Genomic DNA, 18497 nt, shown 5'->3' with positions numbered 1-18497 from the left:
CATAAATCATGCTTGTGATGTTTTTTCATAGGCAAATCTGATGGAAGATTGGAAAATGAAGAGTACATTTCAGGTATTCTCTTGTGGGCATGCCAACATTTTTAATTTTTTTTTTTCAGTATGCCAACTTTAATCTTAAAATTCAACAGACAGAGTGCTTCAGAGGTTCAAATGTAAGTCATAAATGAAAATTTATCTAGTAAGTTGAGCTTTACATCCTACTTCTTCATTATGAGAATATTTACCCAATTATTTGATTTTCAAATACCTCAGCGTTTTAAGCCATCATACAAATAATCTCCTCTTTTTTCAGGACATCCTACTTGCTTCATCAGAAAATAGTATATCTGATGCTCATAAACCCATATCTTTGCTAAGAATTGTACTAGTGAAGTTGTTCACTGCTCCAATTAAAATTTAACTTTATCTAGAAAGGGAAGGGGCATGCTTTTCACATATATCAGTTCCACAGCTAACATTTCACGGGAATAAACCAGGTTCCGCCAACAGAGCCATTTGTTGATGCCCACGGGCAGGGCAGATGCCACCCGGGGAAGAATGACAGCTTGGGCTACATTCCCAGCTCACATTCTAGTCGAGTGACATTGGCAAGTTACACATACTCTCTTTCAGCCTCTATTTCTTCATATATAAAGTATGGGCCTTCTACCTTTCTAGATAATAATATTTGCCTCATAGTTTTATTGGAATAATTAAGTGAGATAATACATGGAAAGCATAAAATCCAAATCCAAAAACCAAACCTGTTGCCGTTGAGTTGATAGCGACTCATAGTGACCCTTTAGGACAGAGCAGAGCTACCCCATAGGGTTTCCAAGGAGCAGCCGGTGGATTCGAACTGCTGACCTTTTGGTTAGCAGCCGAATGCTTAACCACTGCGCCACTGTCCTTCATAGTAGAAACAGAACTCACAAAGGTCTATTTCCGGCCAGTTGTGGGAATATATGCTACATTGCCATAAACTTGCATAGTTATAAAATTAAATCTACATGCTTCATAAATTGAAATCTCAATGCTCTGTTAAAGCAACTGGAATCGGTTGTGTGACCTGGGACAAGCATTTGGCCAACGTGTTTTGCTTCTACAGTTGTAAAACGACAAGACTGGACTTTCCTAGATAAATGTTAGGGTCCCTTCCAGCTCTACCATTCTCACTGGTGAATCTGACCATTCAGTTAAGTGGTTGGGTGATAGATAGGAATCATTATGGCATAATTACATCTCAGTTTTAAATGAATCCGTATTCCTCTCAGAAGAAGAGAAACTACTGCCATCTAAAACTAGTCTCCCAAACAACCAGACTCAGGATAAAGGGAAAGAGAAAAAGTGATAGCAGGTGGTGGTAGATAATTCAAATGCTCAGGTTTATAATTTTGGAACTCTAAAAATTTGAAGATGAAATTGAATTGTGTGATATAGGTGTAGTCAGAGAAAAGTGTGTTAGAGGATATAGGGCACTAACCATCGGATTTACAATCTACTGCTTCATATATAAACTCCAGATCCAAGCTGCCTGGGCTAATGGAAATCCAGCACTAATGACTGACCTACTTCTATTTTCCTAAAAAATCAAAACAGGCTTGTCTGAGTAACCATTCCTTTGGTATTTATTTTGAAACCAACTGCGTATTTCTTGGCCTCCTCATATGTAAACGCTGCCAACTCCTACGCAGTTCCACAGAACTCTTGTGCGATTCTCACTTCCTCTGCCCCGTATTTTTTTTTAACTTCCCCGCTCTCTATTACCTTCCACTAGAAGGAGGTGTCTACATGTTAGTCTATAAGACACTAAAGTTCAAAAGTTGCCCTTGCACAAAGGTAGATAAAAGGAGAGTAAATTAAATTTCTGATGGACATAGCAACACAAGGAAGCGCTGTGCGTGAAGAGGCCAGATTCCCTCTGACAGATGGTACAGGGTGCATGCTGCTAGCTGGGCAGTGCTCGGGGCCTTGCTCCATTGCAAATACAGAAACAATAAAAATGCTTATTGATTTTAAAGAGATCTGTGATTAAGTATGACATTGTAACCGATAGAGGTTTACCAAGGCAGAACAGCCAGGATTTGAAGGATCCTAAAATGGGATACTGTTTAATTGATTCAAATGTCATTCCTAGGAAGGCAAAACTCCAAATTGTACACGTGTGCATGCATGTGTGTGACTTGATCTAAAATTTGAGGTAGCGCGCGCCCATTTGAAATTTTCTCAGGGCTCAGAGCAGGTTGGAACCCTACACTCAGTTGCCTTGGGCAAGCAAGAAAAATGTCTGTCAGGACCCAGGCCTCACTGCTAAGGTTGGAGTTGAGAAATGCCTCCAAATGCCTCCAAGTCAACATTAGCTATGACAGAAGCAAGACTATTATTTAACAGCAGCAGCAGACGTCAAAAACAAACTGTGCCTGGCGTTTTGACAAGACACCAGTGCAAGAGAACCACGTTTTCAGCCCTTGTGTAACTGTGGGGAGAGCTCGACAATTAATGTCCCGAGGTCTGGTAATAGGATTTCCAGGCTGTTTGGTGGTTTCCTTTTGATACACACGAAAGAGGCAGGCAAATGGCAGACGTGGGCAAAAATAATCCAGAACGATGAGGCCTGGAGAAAAGGCCTAATATTTACGTCAGAAATCAGGGACCTTGTGGTTATTTAAAATGTAACTCCTCCTCCAGGAAATAACATTCTCGTAGCGGTGACATCACAAAGCCTGAGGACGGACCCATCATCCCCGGGCGAAAATAAGATGCTGACGACTTAGCTCCTATTTCCCACCTCCTTCCTTCCCTCTGGGGTCCTCAGGCCGGCCTATGGCACTTACCTGAGCTTCCCTCAGTGGAGAAAACCCTAAAACTAACTTAACCAAACCTCCAGGCCTGCCCTCAAATAATCAATCGCTGTAATCAAAACTAGCCAGTTCCCTGCCTTCCTTCCTTAGGAACCCGCTCCCTGCTAAGTAACCTGACGGGTAAATCTGCGACAAGGCAGTCGGGGGAGTGGTGGATTCCTGGATGGTGCCTCCTTTCATTTGGACAGAAACACTGTAGAAGCTTCCTAATCCAGAGGAAACAGTGGTATGCTGGTTCAATACACACACTTTGAATTGAACAAGTAGGGGGAAAGGAAAGAACGAATATTTAATTGAATGTCTGTTATGAGCTAAGCCTCTCATGTATTGTCACCTTTAATGTTAACAAACCTCAAGGGAAGACGATATTGTATCCCCATTTTATAGATGAGAAAACTGAGGTTTAGAAAGCGCAAGGAACTTGCCTGGGTCCCAGTTTGTGAGTTCCTCATGGAATCTGATTTCAAAGGCAGACTCTTTGCCGACTCCCCACTACACCTCAGGATCACGCCTTGCTCAGCCTCAGAATGTTCTTTTTCAGTAAGAGTCTGATAATGATGTCGATTAACAGTGGAAATGTTGTGATCTTCGGTAGACAGATGGTGGCAGACGGAACTGGCAGGCCTCCTCAAGGTAAACCACACAGGTAGGTGTGTCTCTTGCCCGAGTGGGAGCATGGCCTACTCACAGGCTTCACAGGCGCCATGTAAACGCCCAAAGCACATTCCTGTGTTTTCAGTTGTCCCTCCCACCACTCTCTCTACCTGAAATCTTCACTACAACCAGACTGACTGTCAGGTCTGCAGAGTGTATTCACCCAGCTGTCCATATGGTTTTCCTGTCCATCTACTCCAAGGAGAAATGCCTTCTCCTCCCCAGGCAGAGTATAAACCTCCTTAAAACCCCATTGCTCCCTGTGCCCCCCCTTTCAGAGGCCTTTCCTGACCACTGTGTTAACTCTCTGTTCTCACTCTTTCAGGATCTACTGTCTAGACAACCCATCTGCACCAATCCCACAAGGCTGTCACATCAAAAACCCCACCACTCAGCACAGTCATTCACGCAGATCTCTTCAGAGTCTTTTGAGAAAGTCAAAAGTTAAAAAAAAACTCGTTAAAAAACTGATCTCGTTTATATTATCAGGTTTCTATACAGGACTGTGCCTGCGGAGGCTGGGGTAGAAATGCTGTTGGACAAGATGTGAGTCCCAAGTCCAGGGCATTCCCTGAGAGAGGAAGTTGTTAAGCTTTCTAGGAAGGCTTATTAACTCTCTATAGAAGTCTAGATTCCAGAGTCAAGTAACATATTAAACACAAATATTTCCACAAAGGCCTCCACTTCTTACTTAAAACCTAAGACAGTGTGGCCATCAGCAATGCCTTTTGCACCAATTCATTTACTCTAAATGGTGGTACTAGAAATCCACTCGAAATGCACATACGAAATGAGTCACAAGCATATCAGGGACTTGGAGGGGCCGCAGACAGTGTGGTGGCCAGGAGGGTCCTTGGTCACTGGAGTGAAGCCAGGGTTTGACGCCCTGTTCTTTGTGTGCGTGTGTGCGTGTGTGCATGTGTGATCAGGTGAAAGTTTACAGAGCCAATTAGTTTCTCCTTCAAAAACGGATACACAGATTGTTTCACGGCGTCGGCTGCAATCCTGCCCTGTGTCAGCACTCTCCCCCTTTCCCTTTCCACGCCAGGGTCCCCGTGTCCACTCGTCCAGTTTTCCCGTCCCCTCCCACCTTCTCGTCGCTGTTCCTGGGCAGGTGTTGCTCATTTGATCTCGCAGACTTGATTGATCTAAGAAGCACGTTCCTCACACATGTGTGTGTGTGTGTGTGTGTGTGTGTGTGTGTGTGTGTGTGTCTGTCTGTCTTATAGGCCCGCCTGATCTCTGGCTGAAAGGCGGACTTCGGGAGTGGCTTCAGTTCTGAGCTACAAAGGTGTCTGGAGGCCACAGTCTCTGTCCGGCCAGTATGTCTGGCCGTTTTTGTGAATTTGATCATTTGTTCTACTTTTCTCCCGCTCTGTCTGGGATCCTGCATTGTAATCCCAGCCAGAGCAGTTGAAGCCCTCTTCTGCCATTCAGGAAAACGTGGACCTGCAGGGGTGTGGTGAGGTGTTTGTAGGAGGCACAAAGGAAACTCTTGATTCATTTCCCCCCTCATTTCTCCTTTCAGATGATAGGAAAAAACAAAAGTGAGCTCCTTCTTTCTTTCTCACCATTCCAGGACTTGGATACAAAGTTGATAGTTTATGTATTTGGAAGACTGTAATTTTATTTTTTTTAAATTTTACTGCCAAAAAACACTCGTTTTCTTATAATCACTTCATTGTGAATCACTAAGAAAGGAAACTATTTTAATGTGAATGGAGTGTGCTGCAAAACGCTCTTCACCAACGGGGGTAACATTGCTGGTAATGAGTGTACTGGCTCTCCTTCCCTCCGCGGGAGGGACTACACTTCCCAGCCCCCCTTGCAGTTGGTCAGGGCCACAGGGTTGGCGACTACAGGGGCTACATATTCACAGTGGGACCACCATATGTCACGGATCAAAGCCCCCATGACCTCAGGCCAGACACGGCACGTAAGTGAGAAATTTACTAATCTACAGGTTGGTGGCTCGTACTCACCCAGTGGCTCCACGGAAGACAGGCCCGGTGACCTGCGCTATGAAGCAGTTTTACTCTATAACACATGGGGTCACCATGAGCTGGGACTGACTCGACAGTGACCGGTTTCGTTTTGTTGGTTTTTGTTTATTTTTATGTAAAGCCACTGAGATTTCAGAGTAAATTTCTTACTGCAGCATAGACCGCCCTAATGCACCAACCAAAAGTTACACCTTCATGCACACCAGTGGCCATCTGAAAAATACTAAACAACATTTAAAGATCATGAGTTCATTTTCTGTGAAAACAAACGCTGAACCTGACTCAACTTGATTATGAATTTCACATTTTTCTGGAAATATTTGCTTCAACATATACTGATGACCTGCTTTGTCTTTGACAGGCATGATCTTGACACAAGCTAGGTGTGGGTCACAGGAGATTCCAAAAGACTTGTCTTTACAAACATCTTTAAGCTTCCTCTGAAACCTGTCAGTCTGCAGTCTTCCCAAGCCAACCGTGCGGACTGCGCCCACCAGCCGCACCCACCGATCCCGAGGTGATGGGGCGGCACTCTCTCTTTGTAATGTCCTGCTGGAAAATCCCAGGCTTTTACACAACGCAGAAAGCAATGTTCCGAAACATAACTGCTACTGTCATACTCTGGTTGAGCAGATGTTCCCAGAAGATCTAGGGATGACATGGGATGATTAAAAGGGGAATAAAAATGAGCTTCCTTCAACAGCAGAAACTCCCAGGGAATGCATTTTAGAACCTTTTCTTCTAAAACAGTTTCAGCACTTGAGTTCCTTCTTTCCTTTGTCCACACAACTGCTCATCTCAACAAATGGGCCCATGATCACATTCTGTACAAGTTTCCTCAGAAAGTGTTTCTACAGGAGAGACATCTCTGGCAACCAAAACAATTTCACGGAAGCACAGTAGTACTGACTGAATTTACTGTTTGCGGAACAATAATCAAAAAAAAAAAAGAACAACCCTTCTTTTTAAAGGCAGCGTTTCTCAAAGGCTCGTTACTTTTAAAGCCTACCTTCAGGGAGGCCATCTAACAATCAGCAGTTACAAATCCTGCCACGTGAAAGCGGGATCATGATAGAAACACACAGCTGCACCAAGAGCATGATTTCAGTTAGGAATCAAAACTGCCACTTGCTCGTGAAGATCCTCACAGAAACCGCGACCAGGGAAATGGTGAAGGGGAACAATTGCCCATATATGGCAATCAGTTTTGACACGAGGCTCATCAATAGCCCAGTGTTTCCCAGACACATCATTATCTATCTGATCTGCCAAATCTGATACTTGACAACATTGTCTTCAGAACAGTTGACACACCCTGGAAAAGTCTATCTTGTAAATCAGAAAGAAAGATGACAGGTTTCACAGACTTCATCAGTGATAAAAAAAAAGAAGGGAGGCATAAAGGAATAGACTCGAGGATCCTCATACTTCCAGCACAATGAACTGCACGAATAAGATGTACTTCTTTTAGTTGTTAGCTTCTGTCAAGTTAGCCCCCAACTCATGGCGACCATTTAGAAGGGAAAAAAATCTTCTTACACCAATTTTTATTGAGATCAAGTAAGAAACCACAGACTTAACCTCTTCATCTCAGTCCCAACTAAACTGAGTTTTTGAAATGTAAAAACAACTGATCAGGCAGGTGACATGACTTAGTGGTATAAAAAATTGGTGGGGAAGGGTGAATCAGGTTGGCCGACCGTGTCAAGCTGTAGCTTCTCCTTCCTATCCCAAATCCATAGAAATAATCAGAAAATATTTTTTACAAAGAAAAGGAATCCACAACTACATTGCAAAATAAGAAATGCCCATGGACCAGAAAATACAATGAGTTCCTAAAAGTAAGAAAACAATTGAGAGAAGATGGAGGGAGGAGAACCATAGCTCCCTACACTCAAGGAGAGGACTTATTAAAAATGGAAATGGATCCAGGGATGGTGGCAGCTCTGAGGTGGCTGATGCCTGGAGCAGGAAATGCCCAGGGGAACCAACCTGATGGCTGTCACCGGGCTCCTGTGGAAGCAGCCAGACTGGCAGACCCCTCCATGCTTCTATTCCTCAACCTTGGATGGAGCAGACAGCCACACAGTTTCCAGCCCCAGATGCGAGCGAGGACCCTGGGCACCAAGCTCAGAGAGGTGCCACAGTGCATCCAAGGCCAGCCAGGGAGCACTCATCCAGAAGACTGGCTGGTGGCAGGCTCTGCCCAGAGGCACACCAGCACTCCCCTGTGAGGGCTGCAGACCAGCTGTGGGAAGAGACACAGTTCTCACAGAGGGGGCTGTGGGGAATCACTCACACACACACACACACACACACACAAATTCACAAAATGCTTGAGAAAAGCCAATACATTAAAAAGAATCACTACATTTAACAAATGGAAGAACTTCTACTCACGCAAACATTTAATGGAGCAAACTGAAAGAGTTTGAAGAAGAGTGATAGCCCTAAAAAATACAAGAATGTCAATACACTTCCATAAAAAATTAGAGATCTTGAAAATCGAATCTGTGGTAACTAAAATTCAAAACTGAATTGATGGGCTGAAGGCTGAATGGATAAGCTGCACGGCAACTCACCGAGTCAGAAGATCCAGTTAATCCTTGGATGTAGCCTAACAGAGAGAGAAAAGCTAACGGATCTGTTGAAAACAGAATCAGAAGGTCGAAGATCTTTTGAACAGAGGAGTTTTAGAAGGAACACTAAGCAATCGCAGAACGTTTCCCAGAATTAACGAGATGATTTCTCTGATTGAACAGGGCTAATAGAAAAAACAACACCCACTCCTAAACATATTGTAGCGAAATTTCAGAACACCTACAATGATGAGAAAAAACCTAAAAAAGTGGGGGATGAGGAGGGCAGACTCTAAATAAAATCCTAGTACAATCCAGACATCGGATAAGCATATCACGCAAGTGGCCGCTGGTCACAAGAAGCAGATAACAGGCTTCCTTCCCACCTGACCTCCAAGATCATTCCAGGTAACATCAATATTGATGTTAACATCTGGTCACCCAGGCCTTGGACCTCTACTCCGCTGCTGCTCATCTCGGCCCACTTCAGTGAACCATGCAAACGTGGTTGTTTGGATCACACCCTGGACCCTCCGCTTAAATTCCTCTCTGACTACAAACCCCAAGTCTATCACCCTCTCCATTAAACATGTTTCTGAACCTCCTTAAGACCTGCAGTGCTTTGACCTCACCCTGTTCTCTCATGCTGTCAAGTCAGCACTGTGGATTAAACTTCCTTTCCCAATTTGCCTGGACCCTGTGATAAATCTCTTGAACGTTCGTTAGGACCCTCAATTAACTTCTCATATATCTTTATGCCATGCCTACCAACTAATTCTCAACTTGAATCAATCTACTCCATCATGGCTGGTCTAAACTCTGGGCTCCTGAGCCCACTTAGGGAAAATCACATTCATGGAGCCATGCTGATTGACTCCACTGCAAATATCTGATCCCCAGCCTCAACCGCATCCTCAAAGGCCTCAAAACTCACTGGCAAGTCTTTATCTCTGGTCAGTTCCTGTGCCCATGCTTCACAGATGTCCAAATCTCCACCACTCTTTCAAAGTTCTCAGGCTACCCTCAGCTTCCCTCATTCCCAATAAACGACACAGTATATGATCAGGTTTTTCATACATATATTTTGTGAATTATTTTATTATATAATGTCAAAATATAACACGTTAGAAAAGCACTTTCAACATAAAACAATAAAAAATCATCTTCTTCTCCATCTTTAAAATTAATCAGTCCTTCCAACTACACTTCACAGTGCCAGTTACCCTCTGCCTGAAGCTGCTGCCTACCTTGACTTCATCCATTACCATCCTCTCTTCTGGTTTTCCTCCCACTCTCGACCACACCGTTGCCTCCTTCCCCAGCTTCTCTGCCAACATGCTCCCTGGGGGATCGCATCGACTTTTGCAGCTTTATTACTGCCACATGCTGACTCCCTGACTCTCATCCAGTTATCTAGACTCCAAAATCCAACTGCTAATGAGTCAGCTTTACCACATGTCCCCTACCACACCTCAACCTCACCGTATGTTCAAACCAAACTCCCGTTCACCTGCTTCTCGACATCTTTCTCTTCGTTAATGCAAATCTCACCCACCTAGCTGAGCAAGATAGAAAAATTCACTTTTGACTGCTCCTCTTCCTTAACCTTCACACCCAAGTCACAAAGTTCCGATGATTTTACTCCAAAATGTATCTTAGTGTGTTCCCTCCTCACTCTTCATTTCCAATGCCATTACCCAACTCATTTCTCTCAACCCGACCCCCTCCCTTTTCTTACACCAGTGAGTGCCCATCTGGCTGCATGTTAGAATCACCTAGAGAACTTTACAAATCCTTATGCCCAGGGCACAACCCAGACCAATCACGTCATAGTCTAGGGGGATGGGAGCCAGACATCAGCTGTTTTCACAGATCCCATGTGATTCCTATATGCAGCCATATTCAAGAATCTTCCAAAATTAAAGACATGAGCCCACAAATTGAAAGTCTGTATCTGATACCAGCCAAGAAAAAGAAAAACAAATCTACAACTACACAAATCGACGTGAAACTGAAAAGCCTGGAGGATAAAGAGAAGCTCATTTAAAGGTTCCCAATGTGACGAGACAAAGTGCCTCCCAAGGACAGGAAGTCACCCGGATAGCAGACTTACAGACTATGAGTTAACATCTTCAAAGTGCTGAATAAAAGATAACCCAAAACTTGTGAACCCTGATTTCTATGGCGTGCTCAATCATTCTTCAAGAACGAAATCGACTTTTTCAGACACAAGCTAAGACGCTACTATTCACAGACCATCACTGGAAGAACTACCTTACGAAGAAGATACTTTATCAAGAAGAAAAATGAGCCAAGAGCGGGACAGAGGTAGGTAATGATACTGACCAAGTCTGAATGCCTCCTAGAAAACACAAGATGTGTGAAATGTATGGACCACTGAGACGTTCCAATGGCCTTAACGGAAGCAAAATGGTGCAAATGCAAAAGAAATAAATAACTTTTAAAACGTAAGCATAACAGGGCTCTGGCTAGTTAAGTTTAATTGTTTTCTTGTGCTTTTGTAGAATTTAGACTCAGCTGTCAACTGCCCCATTTCTATAACTTTAAATAATACAAGCACAGAAGCCCTGCCAATATAGTGATATTAAAACATTCCATCGCTTTCCTTCACTGCAAAAAATAAGTATTATCTTTATATATTTATCAGAATGTCAAAACTATTTTTTTGCCATAATTCTTGTCTTTTCTTATTTCTGTGTAAAGTAAACATAATTTAAGAATGCCAGTGACAATTGTTTCAATCTCCCCAAGGCTACACTTACTTTCCTTTTGTCCTTTCTTGGTAAGTTCAACCGCACACGTTAATTTTATGAAATTAATCCACAACAATAAATTCTAAGACTCACCACAAGGAAGAAAAAAAGACTCTTAACCAAGATGATAATCATATATTTAATACACGTCTTGCTTTTAACAGCAATTTTCAAAGCAAATACATCATAGTCCTTATAACTTCTTAAAGATTTTATAGTAATTACAAAGTTGATTGTGAAAATATACCTTATTTGTTCTAAATGAATAACATTATCTGGAAGATAGAATAATAAATTACAGGAGTATGTTTACACCACTATAGCTGAGGCTGTGTACATATATTCAATATGAAATCCTTCTTGAATTTTCACAATTTCAGCCTTAATGTATAAAAGCAAATTCAGGTTTGGCATAGATGGTCTTAATCTGATAGCAATGTTTTTAAAACCAAAAACTAAAACAATCTACTGGACATTCCAGGAGAGTATGGTTACACATATATACACACACATTCTCTCTCACTCCAAACACACACACACACCCGAAAGTTTTCAGAAAAATTTGCCCTTGTGTATCAGACAATTGCCATCAATTTAAAAAATAAAAATTGGGGAAAAAAGAAGTTAGCTAAGAATATGTTTAAGCCACACTTAAATGTCTCTAATCGTTGAAGACATGCACATAACTGTTATCAAGATCTTCCACATGCAGAGAATACCATCCCAATACATTCTTAAACAGTCTTGAACTATTCACTAATGAGAACAGAAATACAGGATTATGCACCCATCGGTTCCCCAGGATGCATGTAAGGTTGCAAATCTAGGCATTTCACTGACAAGAAATCACATGACCTCAACCCAGCTAACGTGATTTGCTGCCACACAGTAAGAGAACCCGAGAGACCTAGAAACTTTATTTTGATCTGTTTGGGAATTCTCATCTGTTCCATGCGCAAAAGCACTGGGATACGGGGTTGCAAGTAACAGCTAATATCACTTTACACTTTGTGGCACTGCAGAAGGTCTTTTGTACTGCCAAAATCTGCATGTATCCTAGTTCTCTGACGACCTTTACTTTTAGATAATCTCTATATACTTTTCCAGACTTAGACTCAAAATAACCTACTGCTGATAACTTCTCCTGGGCATCACGGGCACCTCCAAAAGAATCTGCCTAAACAGAAAATTACCGTGTGGACTCTCTCCAATAATGCAGGTTTGAAAACATTCTACAGAAGCTCATTCTCATCAAATATTAAAAGACCCACAGCTCCCTGAAAACAACACAAAAATACAAATTACCCACACATCAGGGGACCCACAGCTCATGCTACTGTAATTAGAAAAACAAAAAGGCACAGCAGTAAGTGAAAGAAAAAATACTAGCTTCCCGTTTGTTTTGGGGGGTTTCCTCTCAGTTCCCTACATTTATAGATGACTCAAAGCCTCCTATGCTCTGCCTGACACTAACAGGACATTTTGGCACATCAACAGGGAGATACAATGTACAGTATGTTTAAAAAATTAATTTAACAATTTCATCTACTAATCAACATGTTTTTTAATGTAGTGCATATGTATTTTACAGTTATTTAATTCAAATAGATAAAGGTTTATAACTGATTTACAGATGAAGCAATCACAGATTGCAGTAATATACTTATATATATATATCTGTGTATATATATATATATCAATAGAGGGGAAAACCGCATCCTGGCAATTTTACAGTCCAAAGTCTGTTGGTGTACGTATCGTTTACATGCCCTGTTCATCTCGTTTTCTGTTCAAAAGATATATTTTTGCATTCTTCATTCCTGATGAGATTTTTCTGCGATGACTTTACATTCATACTGCAAAAATTAAAAGGTTAACAGATTAAGATTTCTTTTGAATAGCAATTCCCAAATAAACTAAAAGGCTATCAAATTTATACTTTATTAATACATGCCTGCTTTAGTCCTCAAAGAATCTGAGAATTGTACAATTATTACGATTAAATGACAAACTGATAAGGAAAATGAGAAATACGCATTCTAGGAGGGAAAGGCGCACAGCCAAAGGCAGGAGGAAGACAAGGTTTCCGCGTGACGAGCAGATGATAGTAGACTGATTTACGTCAACACTAGCGTAGGAGCAGAAAAGGAGAGAAAGGCAGGCTTCTCTGAGTCCTCCGTAAAAGGCAAATCAGCAAAGGAAAGGTCATGAACTTAAAGACAGGACTGAGGTAGTAAGTTCAGATTTTTTTTTAAAATCACTTTAAGATATAAACCAAAAAGACACTTATTATGGGAAAAAGCTTCTAGTCCAGAATATTTTAAAAGCACAGCTATAAAGATGTACACCCACAATTCAGAATAAAAGAGACCACCTGGCTTAGGATAATTGGATAGCTAGACTATCAGAAAGACAGTAAACACCTCATTCTCCCGGCTGGCTGAAATGGTGGTGGCTGCTGCTGTCGGACACCATCAAGTCGGCCCCCCACCCGTGGTGATCCGTGCACAACCGCAATGGACCGTTGTGATCCACAAGGTTCACGTTGGCTGATTTTCAGAAGTAGATCACCAGACCTTTCTTCCTAGTCTGTCTTAGTCTAGACGCTCTGCTGAAATCTGTTTAGCATCACAGCAACACACAAACCTCCCGGGACAGTTGGGTGGTGGCTGCAAATGAGGTGCAGTGGCTGGAATCGAACCCAGGTCTCCCCCATGGAAGGCAAGAACTCTACCACTGAACCACCAATGCCTCAAGGCTAAAATGGCAAACTGCTTAGTCAGGAAACTTCTGTGGCCTCTAAATGTTACTCCTTGATCTTTGTCACCTATGACTGGGGTTATCAACAACGTTCTTTTCCTTTATTACTAAAATGATCAAACGTCTTGACTTGCTGGAGGCGACCCTAATTTACACCTATTGTAGCAGCATAATCACTAGTCACGCCCTTTCTCACTTTTACTAGTGTCCCTTTTTGACAGAGTTGAAACAGAAGTTCTAATACCCCAGTCTGGCCGATAAATCCTATCACCATACGTGTAACACATTCTGGCTTTTCCGTCCAGTGGCTCCTTCAACTTTTAATACTCCTGCGATGAAATTCTTCCAAATGATTTATTTCAACGGAATTGCAAAGAGAAATCAAAGAACGGCGTCTTCACGAATTGCTTTCCCTCAAAGAAGTAACATCATTTAGAGAAAACCTATCATGGATTGAATTGTGTCCCCCAAAAATATCTGTCAATTTGGCTGGGTCATGATTCCCAGTATTGTATAATTGTGCACCATTTTGTAACGTGATGTGATTTCCTTATGTGTTGTAAATTCAATCACTATGATCTAATAAAATGGATCAGCGGCAGTTATACTGATGAGGTATACAAGGCTGGGTATGTCTTAAGCCAATCTCTTTTGAGATAGAAAAGAGAGAAGCGAGCAGAGACACATGGGAACCTCCCACCACCAAGAAAGCAGTGCCGGGAGCAGAGCACGTTCATTGGACCGGAGGTTCCTGCGCTGAGATGCCCCCAGACCAAGGGAAGACCGATGCATCACAAGGACCTTCCTCCAGAGCCGACAGAGAGAGAAAGCCTTCTCCTGGAGCTGATGCCCTGAATCTGGACTTGTAGCCTACTGGACTGTGAGAGAATAAACTTCTCTTTGTTAAAGCCATCTACTTGAGGTATTTCTGTTATAGCAGCACTAGATGACTAAGACACTTGTCATACAACTCTGTAACAGAAAAGTGATTAAACAAACATGGCTTACCAGTGCCAGCTGCCGACCAATGTTTCCCATTGTTATGCCTCCAGCAAAAAAAATACAGGGTAACCAAGAACGTACATAGAGAAAATCTGGAGATGTGTATCTAGAATGATAGAAAGATTTTTAACAACCCCCAAAGGAAGTACAATGACATGTTCTAAGATAATCACAATGAAAACAAGTTACTCTATAGATTAAACCGGCTAATTTCAAAATCTCAACTCTGACTTCAGTTATCATTTACCCATCTAGCAAACAAGCACCGAAAGAACAGACTTACTGGTAAACACCATTGTAGACGAGCAGCTGAGTGACCAGGGTTGCCAAGAAAGCAATTCCCACTCCAAGGCCAAACCCACTTCTAGACCTGTCGAACGTCCACCACAGGCCAATGGACAGTGCAGCCAGTGTGAGAGACAGCTGTATGTTGTTATCAAAATCCACCTTCTGAGGTCAGCGTTAAGGAGTCATCACAAAACCTGTCACCAAATACTGTCAGCTCGTCACTGTCCTAACATAAGAGATGTTACTGCTGAGAAGGGAATTAACTGTTAATTCTAGAGTGCATTCAGTCTTTTAATACAGTATACCACTTAGGTGGGATTAAAACTGTCTCTGGAATTTACTAAATACACACAGGGCACGATACTTCATTAACAGACCCGACGGACCTGCAGCCCCTCCAAAAAAATAACGGTCTGTACACAATCCCAATTATAACATCAGGCCCCTTATTTAACAAATGCTTTCTTTGCTAAAAATGTAAGTAGACGCCTCAAAACACAAGTATGGCTAAAGGAACACACTTCTTCTAAAAAGGACACTGATATTACTTCTCAAACAGGTTTAGAATTACTTGAGAATCATATGGGAACTTGAAAATAGAAGAGTTGACAGCTATTTAACAGGATACCACGTTCTCTATGTGATTTACTGACAGACACATTTTATAATAATGCAGTTCAGAAACAAGAGGACCAAGGACACAGTATCCCTTTCTATTATGTCAACTGTTGTAGTTTTAATTTGTTGAGGATAAAGCCTTGAGGTGAACATTATCTTGCAACCTGCCAAGCTATTGTGGTGCCTGAGACTTTGCTGGTATAGGACAGTTTGCTCAAACGATATTTTATTTCCATCATTTACTCAAAAATCCATTCACAAATGTATGGCTCTTTTCTACTCCAAAATCTCTGGGCAAAACGAAGCTTTACAGATTCAGTTTTCTCAGTTCTTTGCTAGAGGATTATACTAAAGGAATTAATTTCAAGTGTCATTAAAAGAGCATTATCTACGTCCCAAAGGCCACGTCTTGGCTCTTCAGTTATAACCAGCTCCCTAGGGGCTAAAAGGTATCTCACCAAGCTAGCTGGCCATTTCACGACCTCAGAGATCAGAAGTCCCCAAAATGTACATGAAGCCATTAGCCACTTCCTTTTAAACACCCCACTGTTTCCTGCCACCATCCCCATGCCCACCACACCAGCCAGCATCCTGGACACTCAGCTTGCTTACACTCAGCATCTGAGGGCTTTTGGGGGCCACTCCCTCAACAGTACCCCCTGTTTAGGCTTAAGCTATGCAAAAACCTACAGTTTATGGGCATGCTTTACAGGAAGGCTTCTCTTATTTTTTTCTGCTAGCATTATCCCTAAAACACCAAAGAAAAGACTATGAGCTCTGATTTTCCCTATTCAATAAACATTCTTATGAAGAGTAAAATTGGTATTAACTAGGTTTCATCTTTTACTCATAAATTAACTTCATTAAGATTCAAAACAAAATAAACAGGCTTCCAGGGAAAACAGGTAAAATACATCAACCTTCAAAGCAGTACTATGTGATTTTCTAAAGTCTAAGTAACATAATATTAAAAGCAGATGTTACAGATTTTGTTAAGGTTTTGGGTTTTGCTAAAGGATGGGGCAGCTAAGATCGATATCTTTAAGTATGTTATTTAGAGAGAAAGAAAAGCGTGATCAAAGCAAAAAACTTAAATTAGAAATACCAGTCTTAAAAATTCCAGAAAAGCGTATTTAAACTTCTCTACTTAAAAACAGAAATCACAGCAGAAATGCCTGGGATGGAAAGGTCTAATTCCAACAGATAGAAAGGAATTCTCACACTTGAAGGGCCCTAGGGTTGGAGAATGAGATGTCTCTAGACTGGAGTCAGGATCCCCGGGGTCCGATCTCAGCTCTGCCACAGCTGCGCAGTATGAGCGACTTCGTTAATTACCTAACCTCTCCAGTTTTCCATTATCTTATTACCTTTATAAAGAAAATACTGAACTAGTTGATTTCTAAATTCTCTTCTAGATATAACATTCTATGAGTCTATCTTTGCAAACCACTAGACTTTTTAATATAAAATCATAAATCTCAAATATTTCACCAAAATAAACATTTCTTTAATACAAAAGGTAAACCTGAAATGGGAACCCAAAATAACAGCCACTGAGGAACTTCCAAATTCACAGACCTCCGCGGGCCAGCACAACTGGGACACAGGAAGTCAAGTGTGTTTTCAGAATCTAGGACCTTGCCTCTTTCTGTGGTGTCTGTTTCCTCGCTTCTCCAAAACACCTCAGCCCTTTTGCTAAAAGACACACGACCCACCCTCTCTGTCCAGCTAGGTGCCAGCCCTCAGCCCAGCGCGGTTCCAGGGGCAAACCTGTGCAGCCTGAGGCACACGCCTGTTCTTCCCAGTACCAGACTCCCGTCACTGCACTGTCTCAGCCACAGCTGCCAGAGAAGAGAAGCCTCGACCAGCATTTCCCAGATCCTCTTCTACAGAGGGGAGTGGGCAGAGGCTGGGGCAGGGGAAAGCTGGGGAGGGTGACAGGATAAAAACCTTATGAAGGCAAAACTTTTATTCTAGGGGTGCGAGTTTTTTCTCGGGGGAGAAGACAGAGGGGAGAAAGGAAATAGAGACTACCTTAGCCTTCAAGCGAGCACACTATAAAAATATTCATTAATTACCAAATAAAATGACCAGAATCTTCAAACAATCAAACTTTAAAAATATGGGGTGGGGAGGAACTATGTTCTTCTTTGGCCAAGTTCTAAGTTGGATATTTCTCCTAATGCCTTTAAGAACATTTATGTGGTTTACTGGTATTGATTAAAACCAATACATGACAGTCTGCCTTTAAAAAAAAAACTTCTTTAAATTAAAAAACAAAACAAACAAAAAACCTAGCCCCTGAAGTCACCACCTATTACCAACTCTTAAAGGGAGACAGAAAAGCCTTTGAAAGCATACCTGCTCCAATCGTAGAATTACCAAAACGATATGCAAGTGATTAAGTAACCCAGTTTAAGGCAAACGGGTACATTTTAAAAATGTGCCATTTCTAAGTGATATCAAAAACAGGGATTTCATTGAAAACTTAAACACTTCAAACTACAATCACGTACCTACTCCAGTGATGTTTCAACAATACCATTCACGTTCTTTTTATGACTAAGTGGGCATATCACAGTTGACAACAGAGAACTTGCAAGGGGCCATTTAACCTTTGGTTGGCTAGAAGCTGCTTCGTTATTATGCATTTCATTACAGCGTAAAGGATACAGCGCTGGCGTGATTTATACCAACAAAGACAGCTACACACCGCATTACACTGGACCACTCTCTTTTGAATTTATGTGGCTCTCCCAGATGCTTGTCAATGCAGGGGTATAATAACCCAATCACAGCTGCGGAAAAAAGAGAAAAAAATTAAGTCATCTCCAATGCTGTGCTGGCAACAACTTACTATACGTGCATTTTAAAGATTCTTTTTAAAAAGCTCTTCAAGTTACTTAACATCAAACATTGATATTTTCAAACTTACCTTCCAAAATTAAAAAATATATA

General features: G+C 41.7%; 1 protein-coding gene across 3 annotated transcripts in view; it reads right to left on the bottom strand.

The window, feature by feature from the left end:
• Window positions 1–12278: 12278 nt before the first annotated feature.
• Window positions 12279–18497, bottom strand: part of INSIG2 (insulin induced gene 2) — a 22392-nt gene continuing 16173 nt past the window's right edge. For 2 of the 3 annotated variants that reach the window (XM_004389679.2, XM_023724690.1), the window contains 4 exons: window positions 18213–18337; window positions 14917–15083; window positions 14640–14739; window positions 12279–12727 (listed from right to left, as the gene is read on the bottom strand). In XM_004389679.2, the coding sequence (XP_004389736.1) occupies window positions 12686–12727; window positions 14640–14739; window positions 14917–15083; window positions 18213–18337 (434 nt within the window). In that variant the 3' untranslated portion in view covers window positions 12279–12685. The remainder of the gene's footprint in view (window positions 12728–14639; window positions 14740–14916; window positions 15084–18212; window positions 18338–18497) is intronic. The other variant, XM_023724689.1, reaches the window with a different exon arrangement.

Source organism: Trichechus manatus, unplaced genomic scaffold, assembly GCF_000243295.1.
Source record: "Trichechus manatus latirostris isolate Lorelei unplaced genomic scaffold, TriManLat1.0 scaffold00255, whole genome shotgun sequence".
NCBI classification, from domain to species: domain Eukaryota; kingdom Metazoa; phylum Chordata; class Mammalia; order Sirenia; family Trichechidae; genus Trichechus; species Trichechus manatus.
The sequence above is the reverse complement of the archived record's forward strand: the minus strand, read 5'-3'. Positions and strand labels throughout refer to the sequence as shown.